The sequence below is a fragment of the Archocentrus centrarchus genome, chromosome 7 (assembly GCF_007364275.1).
Source record: "Archocentrus centrarchus isolate MPI-CPG fArcCen1 chromosome 7, fArcCen1, whole genome shotgun sequence".
NCBI lineage: Eukaryota > Metazoa > Chordata > Actinopteri > Cichliformes > Cichlidae > Archocentrus > Archocentrus centrarchus.
Genome location: NC_044352.1, coordinates 9,130,867 through 9,146,522, shown reverse-complemented (window position 1 = coordinate 9,146,522; position 15,656 = coordinate 9,130,867). Strand labels below are relative to the sequence as shown.

At 41.2% G+C, this 15,656-nt stretch overlaps 1 protein-coding gene across 1 annotated transcript; it reads right to left on the bottom strand.

Moving 5' to 3' along the window:
* Positions 1-4,661: 4,661 nt before the first annotated feature.
* Positions 4,662-14,546, bottom strand: tamalin (trafficking regulator and scaffold protein tamalin). The gene is made up of 8 exons (XM_030733330.1): positions 14,206-14,546; positions 12,247-12,299; positions 11,329-11,383; positions 9,340-9,442; positions 7,998-8,091; positions 6,808-6,874; positions 6,017-6,083; positions 4,662-5,626 (listed from the first exon to the last, which is right to left on the bottom strand). Exons 1-8 carry the CDS (start codon positions 14,401-14,403, stop codon positions 5,142-5,144), a joined length of 1,122 nt encoding a protein of 373 aa, XP_030589190.1. The 5' UTR covers positions 14,404-14,546; the 3' UTR covers positions 4,662-5,141.
* Between the last annotated feature and the right edge of the window lie 1,110 nt (positions 14,547-15,656).

Below are 15,656 nucleotides of genomic sequence, written 5' to 3'. Positions count from 1 at the left end.
TAACAAGCTGTTGGGTGGAAATTACGAACGCTGCAGGAAAGGGACAGTTAAAACCATAAAGAGACAATAAAAGAAATGACCGAATGTATCAGCTCCCTGCTGCTGCTGGGAAACCAAATGCAGAAGCTTTATCTGAGATGCAGATTCTGAAGAGATTACAGCGCTTTGCATTTATTCAGCTGCTCAGTTGTTGATGGTAACAGTTGGTCAGGTTTGCAATAAAGCTAAGTCATCTTCCCCTTTTCGCCCTCATTTTTATTCTTTTTTATATTTTAGAAGTAGAAGGACAAATTCTGTCTCTGCATTTTGACCAGGAAGTCTTCTTTATTTCACACATCATTTCTCAAGATTGCATGTTAATCTTTCTCTCTCTTTTTCCATTAAATACACACACACACACACATAAATACACACCGACAGATGGATATGGAGATAGGCACATGCATACCTATAAAGCTGGCTTTTCTTTTTATAAAACCCTGCCTTGAGTTGTATTCTCTTATCTTTATGGTGGATTTCCGGCACATTTGTTACCCACATCCTTTGCCTTGACGGCCCACACAAGCTCCTATCCTTGTAACAGACACAACTTGCCACCCACAGTTTGTGACGCCAAAAACCTTCCTCCTTTTTTTTTGATAATGTTTCTGCCTGAGAAAGGTCGATATCTTGCATGAGAACAGCGTTAGTGGTTTCGTCTGGTGTCTCTTCTCTGCACACAAGTAGCTGTGTAAGTGTTGAGCCAAACTGCTTCCTCATTTTTAACCATCAGCATACCGATCCAGTATTTGAATCTGAGGGATTAACGGCCCTCAGTATAAACCATGATTGAGAAATAACTGTCTGGTCTGAGCTGTTTTACCACAGAGCTTCAACTCTGTCCTACAGGCCCTCCCGCTTCCCCTTCTCAAATGTTCATTTTCACAACTGACAGACGTAAGAGGACTGGTCTCATAGGCACATTTTGTATGACAGCTCTCTCTAGAGTTAGTTTCAATTGGGTTGCTGAGGCAAAATGTCTAATTCTATAATAGAAGTTGCATGTAAAAGGACACAGAGCTCCAGTTTTAAAATTTAGATTCACTCATTGATTAAACCCTGCTAATACAATGCTACTGGACTCACAAAGACAAGCTCAAAACTAGAATTAAGTATATAAATAGATACAGCAGGGTCACAGATACTTTACGTATTTGGACAATATTATTCCAGGTGTGTTATGATGGTTAATTGCTACTGCTGAAGTGATGAGCAGTGCATGAGAGACCATTAGAGACATTATTCAAAGCTACTTCAGTGCTCGTATGGTGAGAGTGCAACTCTGGTTTGTTTTTGTGGCAGCAATTTACAAATGTCTGTTAAAACTCTCTCATACAGGCAACAATAAAGTTACTTATTTGAAGAAAAGGACACTCAATGAACGTGTGTGTGTAATTATTCTGGTTCAAAATGCAGCTGTGCAGAACAAGCAAATTATGGCTTTCAGTGAGTGACTTAAGTCATTTGTCACAGCAAAACCAAAGATATATAAAAAAAAGAAAATAAAAACATTTCCAGCTACCTTTGTGAGAACCAGTTGGTGTCTGAGACCATCAGAGAGATTGAACTGCATGAACCTTTTGGCCAGTATTTTTTTTCTTTTTCCACACCCCTTTTGAAGGCCTGTTTGAGAATTAAGACTTGGTTTTAGGCTGCATGCATGCACATCCATCCACACACACACACAATGGTGTAGGCAGCAGTCTCTTGAGGGCACAGGTATCAAACCCACTTTAGTTAATGGGCCACTTCTAGCCCAATTTGATCTCAAGTGGGCCAGACCACTAAACCTGTTGCATGACAGCCTACCTTTCTTTTAATGTGAAGAAGTGCATCCATTTACAGTAATGATAAAAAAAAAAGCCTGATATACCTTTTGAAAATACATTACTGCAATTTTAACAATATTCCCTAATGCATGTGCATTACAGATCAAAGTGCATCAGGTAAGAAGGCTCAGCAGAGAGTCATAAAAACTGCACTAAAGAACACCAACACACAGCTGCCTGCTCTTGAAGACACATACACATCACACCGCCTGCAGAAAGTGCACTGCATCCTAAAGGACACACCTCACCCTGCCCATCAGCTGTTTGAATGTCTGCCCTGAGGTAAACGTTACGGGTCCATCAAAGCGCAAACTACACAGTTAGGAAACAGTTTGTTTTTTTTTTATCCCAGATCCATCACACTGAAATCTGCTCTGAAATCACACACACTATGAATCAATAACACATTTTCAATACCTGGTGGAATACTATTTATTGTTATTTACTATTTAGACACAATTTCCTTATGCAATATTTTTATATAACTACTACGGCCATTTTTACTCTCTTAAGTGTACATGAACATCTGGCGCAGTGTATGTATGTGTGTGTTTTGATGAATAAGTCTGCTAATCTGTCTTTCATATGCAGCTAAGCTCTGTTTCTAGGTACCGTGCAGAATTTCACTAAGCATTTTTTTCACAGGGGCAATATCTGGCACAGTATTTTACTCTATGACTCAAACAATTTGTCAGTATAAGAAATACCTTTCACACCAGGAGCAGAAGAGAAAAACTGAAGTCGCTGACTTACTGTATTTGTCACACTATCTTAGGTTATAGTGATCTTTATTCTGGGCTGGTTCTCACCCCCCCCCCCCGGGCAACTGTTTGACACTCACACTCTGGAGGGAACTCACACCAAGTGTGACGGGAATGAGAGAAACAGTTGTTGAAACCAGTGAGGGAAATGATGAGCCTAACCTCAGATGGTCATAAAGACATTCCCCACATTATTACTAGGATGTGTATATACATACACACACAAATGAAACTAAACCTATGGATGGTAATTCTCAATAATGTCTCTACAGGCATCTCACAGGAGTGGACCCCAGAGGTCATTTCCATATCTTGTAGTCTACAGACCCAGCTGACTTCACCTCAAGTGACATCATGCCACATACATGAGCAGGTTGTCTGCTGCCAGTGGAACATCATCTCACATTTAGGATGAAGGGAAGTGCGAATTTAATGTGGAAAAGTTTGCAAAAGTAAAGTCTTGTGTCCAGCTCACACTTGGAGGTGTGCAAAAATTGATGACTGCATCATACACTGAAATGCACATTCCATACATTTAAATATAAGGAGTCTTTTGGGTTTTGGAGCAGGAATTTTGGTTGGATGTTATGATTTTCAGTTTTATGGATCAAATAATTATTTGATCCAAATCATGACTAAAGAATGACACATTTTGCTTTAAAGCTATATTCATAAAAAAAATAAAATAAATTAAAAAGGTGGCTGTTTTACAGTCATGAGTGAGTAGTTTTTGTTGCAGTCTTTACTTTGATTGTTGACTGCATGAAGTGTTTTTGTAGCCTGCATTCAGAGTTGTGGTGTTAGCATCACTTATTCCAGATACTTTTGTCTCCTATTTAAACACAGTAATGAGAGAAAATCTATAATCCAGCATTTCTCAGCATACTAATTATCAGAAACCATTGCAGAGTAGAGATGACAGTTAACTAGGGGAGCAATTACTTCAGCAAGCACAAGAAGCAGAAACTGCAGTAAACCCATCAAATCGATTTGTGCAAGGACTAAAACAAACTCACCACAGTCTTTAAATCAGCAGCAGTCTTTTAGCTTGTGGGTGTCATGCAAATATTTGCAACAGTAACCACACGCCCAGCCTAATCTCCTGTAGTGTTAATTGCAGCGCATCGACTGCACCCTCCTTGTTTGGTCCCACATCTCTGTTAAATAGCTCTTCCACGCATTGTGCACTAAAAACAATTATCTTGACTAATTATGCCCTTGTTATGCATTCAGCCCATTCATTCTAAACCCACATTTTAAGCACCAGCAGGCATGCATAACAATGCATTATAACGAGGTCCTTTTCAGCTCCCCCTTACGCTGCTTCTCCTCACTACAGAGGAGAGCACGGAGAGGGCCTGGCTCTGACACATGGCCACATACCATCGCTCAGCAGCATCGTCACTCCTGATACATCTGTGAACGAGTGGCAGAGGACAAAAGGGATCAACCCTGCAGCACCAATGGAAAGAGTGACCACCATGACCTCATGGGTCAGCTGGGAGCCAGGAATGAAAAGACTCCAAGGGACCCCCGCCCAACAAATGCACGCACACACCAACACCCAGCAAGCCCTTGGACAACTGAACCCGCCATGGGAATATGGGAGTGTGGAAGAGGAGGAATCAGCATTCGTCTGCAGGAGCTGAAAGAAAGCGGTTGTGTTTGGAATTTTGGGTCATGCCTTTCTCCGCACATTCCTCACTATTCTCACAACAATAAACTGTGTCAGAGCAGATACAACAGCTTCCATTCTGGATATCTCACACCACAAAAAGGCCTGAAGCATCCCAAGCCGCACGCTAACCTCCAAAACTCGGCTGATAACGTTCTTGAACGGTTTTAAGAGTTGTGAAACTTATTAAGCCTTACTATATTTAAAAGCATCACATGAGCTGGGTACATCTCCAAAGGGGTAAATTACAGATTGTGTGTACACTTAGGGTCTTGGCAGCTACAATTCCCACAAACAGTTGTGGCTTGGGGAGGAAAATAGCTTTTCAAGCAAGTTCTGTACAAAATAATACGCATATAATCATCAGCCACAGGTTTTTTTATTTTTGGGAACCGTGACTTCGGGTGAAGAAAACAAAACATGATCAGCCTGAGTCATCTAAAGTCGTTATCGAACTTGTTTCTTACAAAATGTTTTGCTGCACAATTATCATTGTTTTATTCAGCTGTCAAAATGAAAGTTGTGCATGCAGTACAGACTGAAACACACTTCATTCTGTACATAAACTGAACATGCAAAAATAAATAAATAACTTAGAACAAACAGAAACAAAACTTATGTACAGCCAGAAAACACTGAAAGCTACTGGATGTAGCCCAAATGTCAATTGGTTTATCCATTTAAACAGGGAGAGGTGCAACTACAGAGCCAATACACTTTGGTCTCAAATTCTTCACTCTTTGGGGCTGCTTGCTGTTTTCTTTGGCAGTTTAGTTTGGCAGTCACTGTTACTTTAAGTCTTTAGTTCTGTTCTCTGTAAACAGCTCCGTTTGCTGCTCACAGTTTGCTCTCCTCCTCCTCCAGCGGTCGGTTCAAGCCGGGGATGAATTTGAGGAGGCGCCTGCGGAAGCTTTTCTGTTTGGGCTTCCTCTGCACTGTGTTGAAACCTCCTTGCTTCTCCCCCGGGCCGGACGACAATGAAGACGAAGATCCCTTCACGTAGCTGCGAGTGCTGGCACTGCGGGTCAGCTGCGTCTTGGGTGTTGAAAAGAACTCGCTGGTCGGCCGCAGACGCTGCTGCTTCGATTGCTGTTCTCTCTTTTTTTCCGCGTCGACAGAGTCCACGCTGCCATCTGCTTGGTATATGCAGGTTTGGTAGAGAGGGTCGTCTTCGGTGGCCGTGCTGAGAAAACTGGCGCTGCTGCTGGTGCTGCCGGTGCAGTGGAGGGCTCTCTGAAGCGCAGGGCTTGGAGCACCGAGGCTGCCGTACACACCGGCCGACTCCAGGGACTCGTACACGGTGGCGTCACTCATTACTATACCTGCAGGAAAGAGAACATGTGAGGACAGGAATCTATCAGGAGCGAGGAGTTTTACCATTTTAAGATTGGAAAAACTGGACATTTCAAATCACATCTTAATAAATATCATATAAATACATGTCAAATAGAAATAAGAAATATGGGAGACAATTTTAATGTTCTCAGGAAGCTTTCAAAAACTCAGATCCAGGCAATCAATTTATACAAGGTGTGGAGATTTTCAGCCTCGGTTAACGTATACAGTCTTGCACTGCTCTTGCTAAATAACTGAGCTATGTCAAGACTGTCATTTTGTCTTTATATATATATATTTTTAAAAAATGCTTTTAGCCAGTATAATCTTGTCACATTTTGAAAACTCCATATCTAAGACAAATAAAAATCACCTACCATGAACAAGCCGCTGCTCCTGCACCATCAGTGAACGATATTCATCCCATTTCTCATGGAGGGTTTGCTAAAGAAAGACAACACAAGCTATTGGAATCGCTTACAAAAAGAAAAATCACAACATGCAGCAAACAAATCCAGCACCCTCACATGCAGCCTTTCGAAGCAATAAAGCCTAATCATCTGTGCCCACGCTGCAGGTGTACAGAACTCAAAAAAAAGCCAAATTATTTGCACAAAGAGAAATATTCTCAAACACCATGACACAAATAAGAGCCACAGACTAAAACTTACTAGAAGTCAGCTCACCTTTTTTTAAAATCTTACCATAAATGAGTCAATAACTATGTCACATTTATTTAGACATCAACTTTTACTTCTCATGCATTCATTACTAATGTGTCAAACGCAGCACTTCAGCAGCAGGTTGCTGTGCTTTAAAATGTTGGATTATTGTCTCACAAGGCAGCTGTGTTGCTGAGGATTAGAAAAGGACAGCTGCTGTAATCTTGGGGCAAAAGCTTGCTCACTTAAGGCCACTTTACAGGCAGCTTGAGTCAAGAATGTGCACAGCCACCAGTGGGCCTGCTGCACAAACTGCTAACGCAACAGGTGGTGGGACTGCTGGAGGGGGGGGGGGGGGGGGGGGGGGGGGGGGGGGGGGGGGGCAGGTGTGGAGGGAGGTGTGGTGTCTATATCCAGCATGTAGATGTTTAAGCGCGCGTGTGTGTGTGAGGCTGCTGGACACTCATCCGGGTTGACTCACCACTGACAAACAGTGAAAAACTCACCTTTAGATACTGCAGCCGGGCTTCCAGTTCAGCTTTTCGAATTGAGTCACTGTAAACCGTCTCCAGCCTTAAAAATGAAAAAGCAGAATGCAGTAGAGTTAATAAGCATAGCAGGAAGTACATATTAAAAAAAACTACAAGGGCAGAAAAAGGTGATTAAAAAAAAATGACCATATGAAAGACTCCTTTCATAAGTTGGTGGAAGAAATGGGTTTGGTTTACGAGCAAGAGGGAGCATAAGAAACACATACAGTTTCCACTTAAGTGCCGCAAATCCTTTTAAATAACATGAGTAAGAACAACTTACAGAGCTCGTTTTCACAGTTTATACCAACTTGAGTTGTAAGCATAATTTGATGATGTCAGTCTATAAAATGTGTGCATACTCTGGCGCTCTAATGCGGTTCACCTCACTTTTTCTGCATCAGCTCGGAGCAGCTTCCAGACGAGCCAGGCTAATTTTCTTTTTAATCTTTTACAAGAAGAGAAGGGGGGGATGAGGACGAGTGTGTGGTTCAAATTAAACACCCACGCAGCACACCAACTGATAAGTAATCTGAACAGCGACGTGCCAGATACTAGAGCTGAGGCAGACAAAATTATTCTAACTGAATCAAGAGCGTTCAATAATGGAAGGATTTTTAAATTAACTTCCTGGACTGAACAAGTAACATCTTCAGGTTGTTTTTTTATCCTAGTTAACTCACATTTATGCAACTGACAGTAAAAGCAAACTGTCACATTACCAACGCACATGCAAATGTTTACCATCAGCATTAAGTTATTTTAGGCCAAATGAAACATGTTACTTAAACGTTCCCTAAACTGTAGCAGAAACCAGGATCTCCCACCTCTCTGACATTAATCTCAAAACCAAAATGTCATATTTTGAAATTCACTGAGAAATTATTCTCATCTTACTTGATTCGCCCCTCTGTGCTGAGCTTTATTAGCTTTCAAGCTTATTTGGTTTCTGTTCCCACGTGAATCAGAGTCACATTTTAATTTTTTATTTTTTTTTTAAAGTTAGAGAGGTGAACCATGAAGCGAATATCCTGTCAGATCTATCAACTGTTTAACCACCGGTACAAACTTTATTAATAAATGAAATTCCGAGAAACACAAGGAGAAGTTCTGTTGTTGCTCCGAGTGTTGAAGCCGCTGTTGTTGGGTTTTCCAAGTCTGTGTACCTGATTGTGTTGCCGCTGGCCCTGATGAGCTGAACGATCTCCTTGTGTCGAAACCCCTCCACGGTGGTCTCGTTCACACTTGCAATTGTATCCCCTGCACGCACACACACACAAATATATAAACATGTATGTTAACCAACAACACTTCAAATACTGCAGGATGCTGCCAGATGAGGCACGCTTGATTCTAAATGAAACCTCAACACATGTGCAAGACAAATGTGGGAGGACTGGTTTGCACAGTCGTGGCATATGGCTCATCACAAAACTGCAGAAGAACGTTTATGGGCATTAAAGCGTTTAAAAGTGTACACATTACATACATAAAGTCACACAGTTCCACTTCAGTTTCATCAGAGTGAGAAAAGATGTGGCGTGGATACTCATATGTGACAGCAGCCTTTGTGAGGTTTTTAAGTCTACTTAGCTTAAAAAAAAAAAAAAAAAAAAAAAAAAAAAAACTGATGAAGTCATTGTGTTCACTGCAAGACAAGGGGGACAATAGAGTGAGCACGCGAGGAATTTAGGAAGTGAAACTGTAGTGACAGCAGGTTGAAGAAAACAGGCAGCAGCAGATAATCCCCTTCCTTTTTTTTTTTTTTGAAATAATGGAAACATGACACTGGGAGTGACCAGTTTGTGGCAAATTTCACAGACGTGCACAATTCACTTTAAAAGTTTTGTCCTTCCCTAATCCTCTCGTGAAAAAAGTATTTTTTGTATTTATTTTATATATATATACACATACATACATATATACACATATACACACACACACACACACACACACACACACACGTATACACACACACACACACGTATACACACACACACACACACACACACACACACACACACACACACACACACACACACACACACACGTACGTACGTACGTATGTATGTATGTATGTATGTATATGCACTTCCTGGTTTATTAATGAACTGCTTCTAATTTTGAAGGAGCCAGACATGTTTATCAATTGAAAATATCACTTCCTTTAAAGCTCACTTGCTTTTGCCTTATTTGGGACATTGCTGAGAAGCGCTCGCTGATATCTGCTGGCTCAAATAGCCGCTCACCAACTTGTTTGTTGGCTGGAAAGAATGAGCTGTCACACAGTCATGTCTGTACTTCCCTAAACAACGGGCAAATATTAACAAATGCTTTTGTTGACGCATGTTACACAAGTGTCAGCTGGCCAACAGTGACCTGAACCGTAGCCTCATGTTACGCTCACTTCCCCCTTAGGTCCATTTCTACATTGTTCCAGGTTATTTTAGGCTTAAATGCGCTCAAATAAAAAGAGGAAAACATACAGAAAGGAGGAAATTTACTCACCAACTTTAAGTCCTGCTTGCTGGGCCGGGCTGTCGTTGTGGACCTTACACACAAATGTACACATCTCTACAGAGTTTTGGTCCTGATGGTGAAGGCCGTAAGTCTGAAGGAGACAGAATACTCACACTGAACAAAAAGGAATTCCCTCACAAACACACACACAAAATGCTTCCCTACTCTTGATTTCTAAGAACTTATTTGAAATAATGCAGCAACAATGAAAAACCACTGAATGGCATGCAGAGGAAGTCATGACACACACAATGCAGGAAAGAAGACTATCACTGAACATGCGGCGGTGTGACGCAAAAGAAGCAAATGAGGTTTTATTTCCTCTTGTGTGATCAAACACACTCGGTTGATGTCCAACACTAAAGTCATTTTACTCCTACTCACAGTTCACACATCAGCCTCTATACTTCAGGATTTTGGTTTTCTACTCCACTAAATGTCAAAAGGAAGTTTTGTAATAATTTGAAAGTTATGGTTGTAAATAAAGATAATATGCAAAATAGAAAAAGATAAATTATAGCTGTGAAAACACTGTCCTTGTTGTATAATCCCATGACCAGCTTCCAGCTAACCGATCAGTTAATCATTAACTGCGACAAGTAGCTTTTTAAAGCCTTTTGGATGAACAGCAGCCCATAACCATTAGATATTCAGTTTATGATGATATTAAAAACAGAATAGTTATCATTACATTGAAAAGCGACAAGATCAGGAAAAATAGTTACAAAGAAAAATAAATTTAAAAAATAATTGCTGTAAACTACCCAAGGGTAAGTAATTTCCTCTATAACAAGTACACAAGTACTTACAGTTTGACTGCAGGATATTTGGTCGTATTTGCCAATTTAACTTAACCACATGACGTGAGTATTACTTAAACCCAAAGGCAAATATTTTGTTGTTCTGGCAACTGTTTTTCTAACTTCCATACATATTTGCATGCTCTTCCTCGTTTCAGTCATGACAGCTTCTCTACAGAAAGGTCAGACCACTGCAGGACAGAGATAGACTTCCCCTTGTCGCACAACTGTTAGTCAGCATTGCTGCTGCTGAAAGAGCTTTTACCTTGAAGAAAACCCAAGGTCAACCAAGGAAACAAAAACGATGCGTCTCATAAAAATAACATGCTAGTTATAAAGTTTTCTATCCGCTCCTGAATTCGGGCTGAGAGGGTTGAGCCTGCGCTCGCTGTTGATTTCCTTCTCATACAACCGTGCAAATATGAACTCCAAACATTACATTTACATGCTGGACCCTCGGCTCACCGTACTAACAGAGCAGAGAGCGAGGGAAAAACAAGACTCTAAATTCATCTCTGTCTCTTTCTTTTTCTGCGTACCATCAAACTTGTCCTCATGATCTCACTTCCTTCTGGTCAGGAAGGGTGGGAATGCGCAGCAAACCCGTAAATAGAACAATCTTTTCCTCAAAGAAGTACTTCACCCTGAGAAACTTGAAATGAATGCCAAATCATTACAATGTGGAGGAATACTCGCACTCTTTAATAATTTAGCAAACTATCCCAGGAATGAGGTCTGAATAACAGAGCTGATATTGTGAGGTAGACGGCTTCAAGGGCACATGAGCGAGAGAGAGAGAGATCAGGGACAAACCGAGGTCAAATGTGTAACAATGTCTGCTGAGCGGGTCAGAGTGGGGCAGGTATTACATAGAAGGCATGTGAGTAAACCACTGTGCTCAAAATACAGATGCTGGGAGGAAAAAAATAATAATAATAAAAGCATCTCCCCAGTCATGGGATTAACATCAACGAGTTACTTGAATGATGCGTGACCCTTCACCTCTCGCTGAAACACTCAGATTAAGAGATGCAGAACAGGATGTACAGGCTTCTGCCACTTAAGTTTTGTTATGTGTTGACAGAAATTGTGGCTTATCATAGAAATCCTGTTAAATGGTACTTGAGAAGTTCAGAAGTCTCCCCCAACCCTACCCCAGTACCGTGGTCAATCTTACCTGAATCTCAAAACCAAATGCCTCCTCTTCTTTCTTCTCCAGGACCACCACCTTCCTAAAATAAATGAGAAAAGAAAGATTTTTGTCACTTTTAACTGAACAGACTTATCTGGGTTTGCTGCAGCTGGCAGAGCTTCTCTCATAGCCCTGTGATGGACTGGCAACTTATCCAGGGTATACCCAATGAAAGTCGGGATCGGCTTCAGGAACCCACAACCTTGAACTGGATAATTAGTTTGGACAGTGGGCGGATGAATGGGTTTTATACTGCTGTTTGGAAAAATTAGCACTTTTATAGTTTGTCACCTTGAGCACTGGGATCCAGCTAAAAAGAAGTTTTCACTGTTTTCAATACAGCAAATCAAAAATGTCTTTCACATAAATGAGCATCATTTTGAGCTCTGGATGATGGGAATCCACTCTAGTAAAGGCAAAGAAAAAGAATATGCCTTATAGTTTTGGGGGTTTACAGCCTGTTTGAATTTAGGTTAATGATATTAATTATGAAACATCCATAAGAAACAGCCGTTTTTGTATCATCAAATACAAAATTAAAGACCACGGAGGAGTGGAAGTCAGCAAGAGGTTAATGTCTGTGTTTCTCTGCATCCTTAACTAAACTGAACAACAATACATCTCTGCTGGCTGCACAGGACTTCCTCTGTGTCGAGCAGCACGCAGACGTCACAGACAGATGTACAGTAACAGTCTGTCTCTGTCTGCTGGATTGAGTTTCAACAATGGCTTTAAATCACAGATCTCTCCGTTTAAAATAAGGCCCTTGGTTCTGATTTGAGTCTGCTGGCTCTGTATCATTTTTCCAAGGAAGGTGGTGCTGTGAAATAATTCATGAGAAGGCAGATTAAGAGAGAAAAAAGTTCAAACAGAAATGTCAGAGAAAGATGAGGGATGTTGTACCTTTGTGGTTCTGGCGTCTGCGTTAGGGGTTTCCACTTTTGTAAGCCGCCACCCTGCAAGAAGAAAACGAAACAATGCATGAAGCATGTCATACACCTGCGTAGCTTCCATTTTACTCACGAGGGTTTCCCCCAAGCATTTCCCCCGAAGCATTTCCTAGGCACATCTACTGAGCACACCATCGGCCAGTCCATCAAGTTACCTTGCTGGTATGCTTAAGCAACTGAACCAGCATAGCGATGTTGTTGACGAAACCAAAAATGCAAGACTGGCTCCTCTCCATTTACTCTCATTCGCCATGACATCAACACCTAAGCTGCACCTATACCCAGAAGCCAATTGGCTGCCTTCAGGCACGCAAACTGTCAACCAATCTAAAAATTGTAAAGATGTTTACACCAACTACAGTCTATTAAAAGAAACAAATAATACACAGAGGTGACTCACTGGAACACAATAACAGCACTGAGAGAAAGCCCAAACCAGTCAGGTTCCTGCCCCACCTGGCTGTGTAAATAAGGCAGCTATCTGTCCAAAAGCCTCCACTAAATCACTTGAATCAATCCACCTCTGTTCCAGCTCAATCATTTTTAAATGCTGCTCCAATGAAAGGCTGCTTTGTGCTACAGTCTCTCTGGGTAGTAAAATGTTGCTTTCTTTATGTCCCAACACTTCCAGAATTGACCCAGTCCGGTCTCAATGAGTGCATTTATTCCCAAGTACCCAGAGAGACCAACAGGGGTGGCTCAAGCAGGATCTCCGTCCCTGAGTGTACACAATGCTGTGTTGTAACCCCTTGCTCTCGCTTCTGTGTGTGGGTTTGACGTTGCCTCGACTCACTACAGGACACTGTCACATGTCTGTCTGAAAGGAGTTCTCCAACTCAGATGTCCTCTTTTAGCAGAAAACTCGAGAAGAAATTAAGCTTCAGAATTCAATATAAATCAGCTTCATGAGGGGTAAAAACAAACATGTGACTGGCACAGTAGCCAAACATATTTACAGTGTAAACATTAAGCATTATGCAACATAGACTGGAGGATGCGGGCTGTCAGAAACCGTTCCTGAAATCCAGACAAACATGCAGGTCTAAGGCTCAAATCATTTTTCCCTGAAATGAGGGACCAGGTCACGATAGCAGCAGAACACTGAGGCCAATTTGTAGCCCATCTGATTACAATCATCCACAACATTAAAACCATGGCAGGTGAGGTGAATAACACTGATCATCCTATTACAATCAGACAACCCACCCCCCACGTCAACGGCTGTCCCTAACTGCAAAACGGCTCAAGCAAGGAAGGAGGAAAAACAGCCCGAGGGGACAGGCTGCGACTGACTGTTGTACGTTTTAAACAGATAAGCACTTCCCCTGGTGGACTCTGCAGCGCATCCTATAGTTCTGATGCAACTTGCTGTTCAAATGACTACTGGGACAATTTACTTTGCATGAATCATCAAATGCAAGTTTGCTTTCTTAATAACATACTTGTTCTCAACTAAAAAATCTTTTTATTTGCGTCATGCGCTTCTGAAAAGTGTGTTTAATCTTGGAGATCACTTTCCTCTAGATTAAAAGAAATTAAATAGATATGAAGAACCTGGGCGAGGTCTGCTTCACACAACATACAGTAGATTCAGTCTGGGAGGTCCACACTTGCCCCTGGATGGGCTTCTGTAAGATGCCCTGTGTGGCGCCGACCAGCCACTCACTGGACACAATAACCTGATAACCATTTAATGGGCTTATATACTTGCTAGATATTCATATGAGAACCCCACAGTTCATAAGAAACATCCAGAAGTTACTGAGTAAATTTAAATATTTTCTGCCTTTCAAGTTTAAAAAAAAAAGTGCTTAAGTAGTTTAACATAAAACTTTAATGAGTTTACCTACCAAGAATAAACTTTTGCAGGTACACTCAGTTAATAAACTTCAGACAGAAAAAGTAACAGTACCTTTTTGTAGTTTCTGGGCAGCGTCCCCCCAGAGTAAGCCAGGGTCTTGTAGTTGTAAACCTCCAAGGAGGGGTTTGTCGGTAAGTCCATAGTCCTGCAGCTGTCCGACTTGGAAGAAGGGAAATAAATCTCGTCTTGAGATGTTGGTCCGTTCTCCGGTGCGCTGGAGTTCACCTTCTTCAGCCTCCTGAACGTCATTGTTATTGAAAATGAAAATTGAAAAAAAGTTTTGTTTTTTTTAAAAAAGAAAAAAAAAAACTTTCTTGTTGTCCTCCCACAGAGACTGAAACCTGCCGAGGACGATGCTGACCGAGTTTTGAGCTTCGGCGTGTGGAGCCAACTACAATTTCTCTTGTTTCCTTTGAATAGTTTGGAGGCGGGGACTTTGTTGTGAGGAACACAAATGAGTGCCAATAGCGACGCCGACCTGCGGACTCTGCGGTGCCTTCAAGTGCACCTCGGATTGTTCCTGTTTCAGATCGAAGTGTTTGCCAAGAAACAAATAGATGCAGAGGCGAAAAGAAATTTTAAAAAATTCCACATAGTGAGTTTCTTCTTATTTCCTTTTCTGCAGAATAAATATTTTCATTTTAGGGGCAATTGGATGGACAAAACAGTACTTTTGAAGGATTTTTTTCATTCATTGTTGATATTTATAATCTGCAGAAAACTGCAGCTTCTAATACTAAGTGGTAACAGAATTAAATAACACTTCAGCTTCCTTCTTTCTTTTGAAATCTCAATGACTTTTTTGCCAAAGAGATTAAGCCTGCTTCAAATGAGTGCTGGATCAGAACCAGAGGCAGCAAGACCATTTGCTGGATGGATTTAAATCCTCTGATGAGGTGATGGAGGAAGGTTTTGATTTAAGATCATTACCAGTATGTATTATGAATCGAGGGCTACTGGTGATATGTTGGCTAATGAATTTATAAGGGTTTTAAAGTTTAAAATGCTTTTGCTTATTTTATTTAATAACAAGTAGTTGCTCATTCATAGATTGTGGTCATTTCAAAAGAGGGCGAATCTGCAAAGAACCAAATGTGCTTTGCAGAATTTTATATAGTAGGCTACGTTTCCAAAGAAGTCTGGGGTCCTAGAAAATTTTCTGTTGCATTATTTTTGCAATGCAGTTGTGTAAACCTTGACCTTGACAGAGTTTCCACAGGCACATCATCATGCTGGTAGTCCTGACACTGCTGGGGATGCAGCATTTGATGCTCAAACCAACCATAAGCATTTTTGCTACTCATCAAAATCCTGCAGGAGGAAATCCTGAAAAGATTAAAGATGTGACACACCAAACAGCTTAGGCTGTAAAATAAAAAAGTAAAGCCTTGCACAGGCTGAACAGTTCTTTTGAGTTAGAGCACAGCCCAGGACTAAAAAGTCAGTGATGCCCCCTTGTGGTATATAACAACCATCAAGGGCAAGGAATACTGCAAATTGAA

Bases quoted from the DNA above. Each gene is read 5' to 3' on its own strand.
- tamalin (XM_030733330.1), bottom strand. From the start codon at position 14,403: ATGACGTTCAGGAGGCTGAAGAAGGTGAACTCCAGCGCACCGGAGAAC. The intron at 6,084-6,807 runs GTGAGTTTTTCA...GTCTTTCTTTAG, and splicing joins CCCGGCTGCAGTATCTAAAG to CAAACCCTCCATGAGAAATG. The intron at 5,627-6,016 runs GTAGGTGATTTT...TCTTTCCTGCAG, and splicing joins GGAGCAGCGGCTTGTTCATG to GTATAGTAATGAGTGACGCC.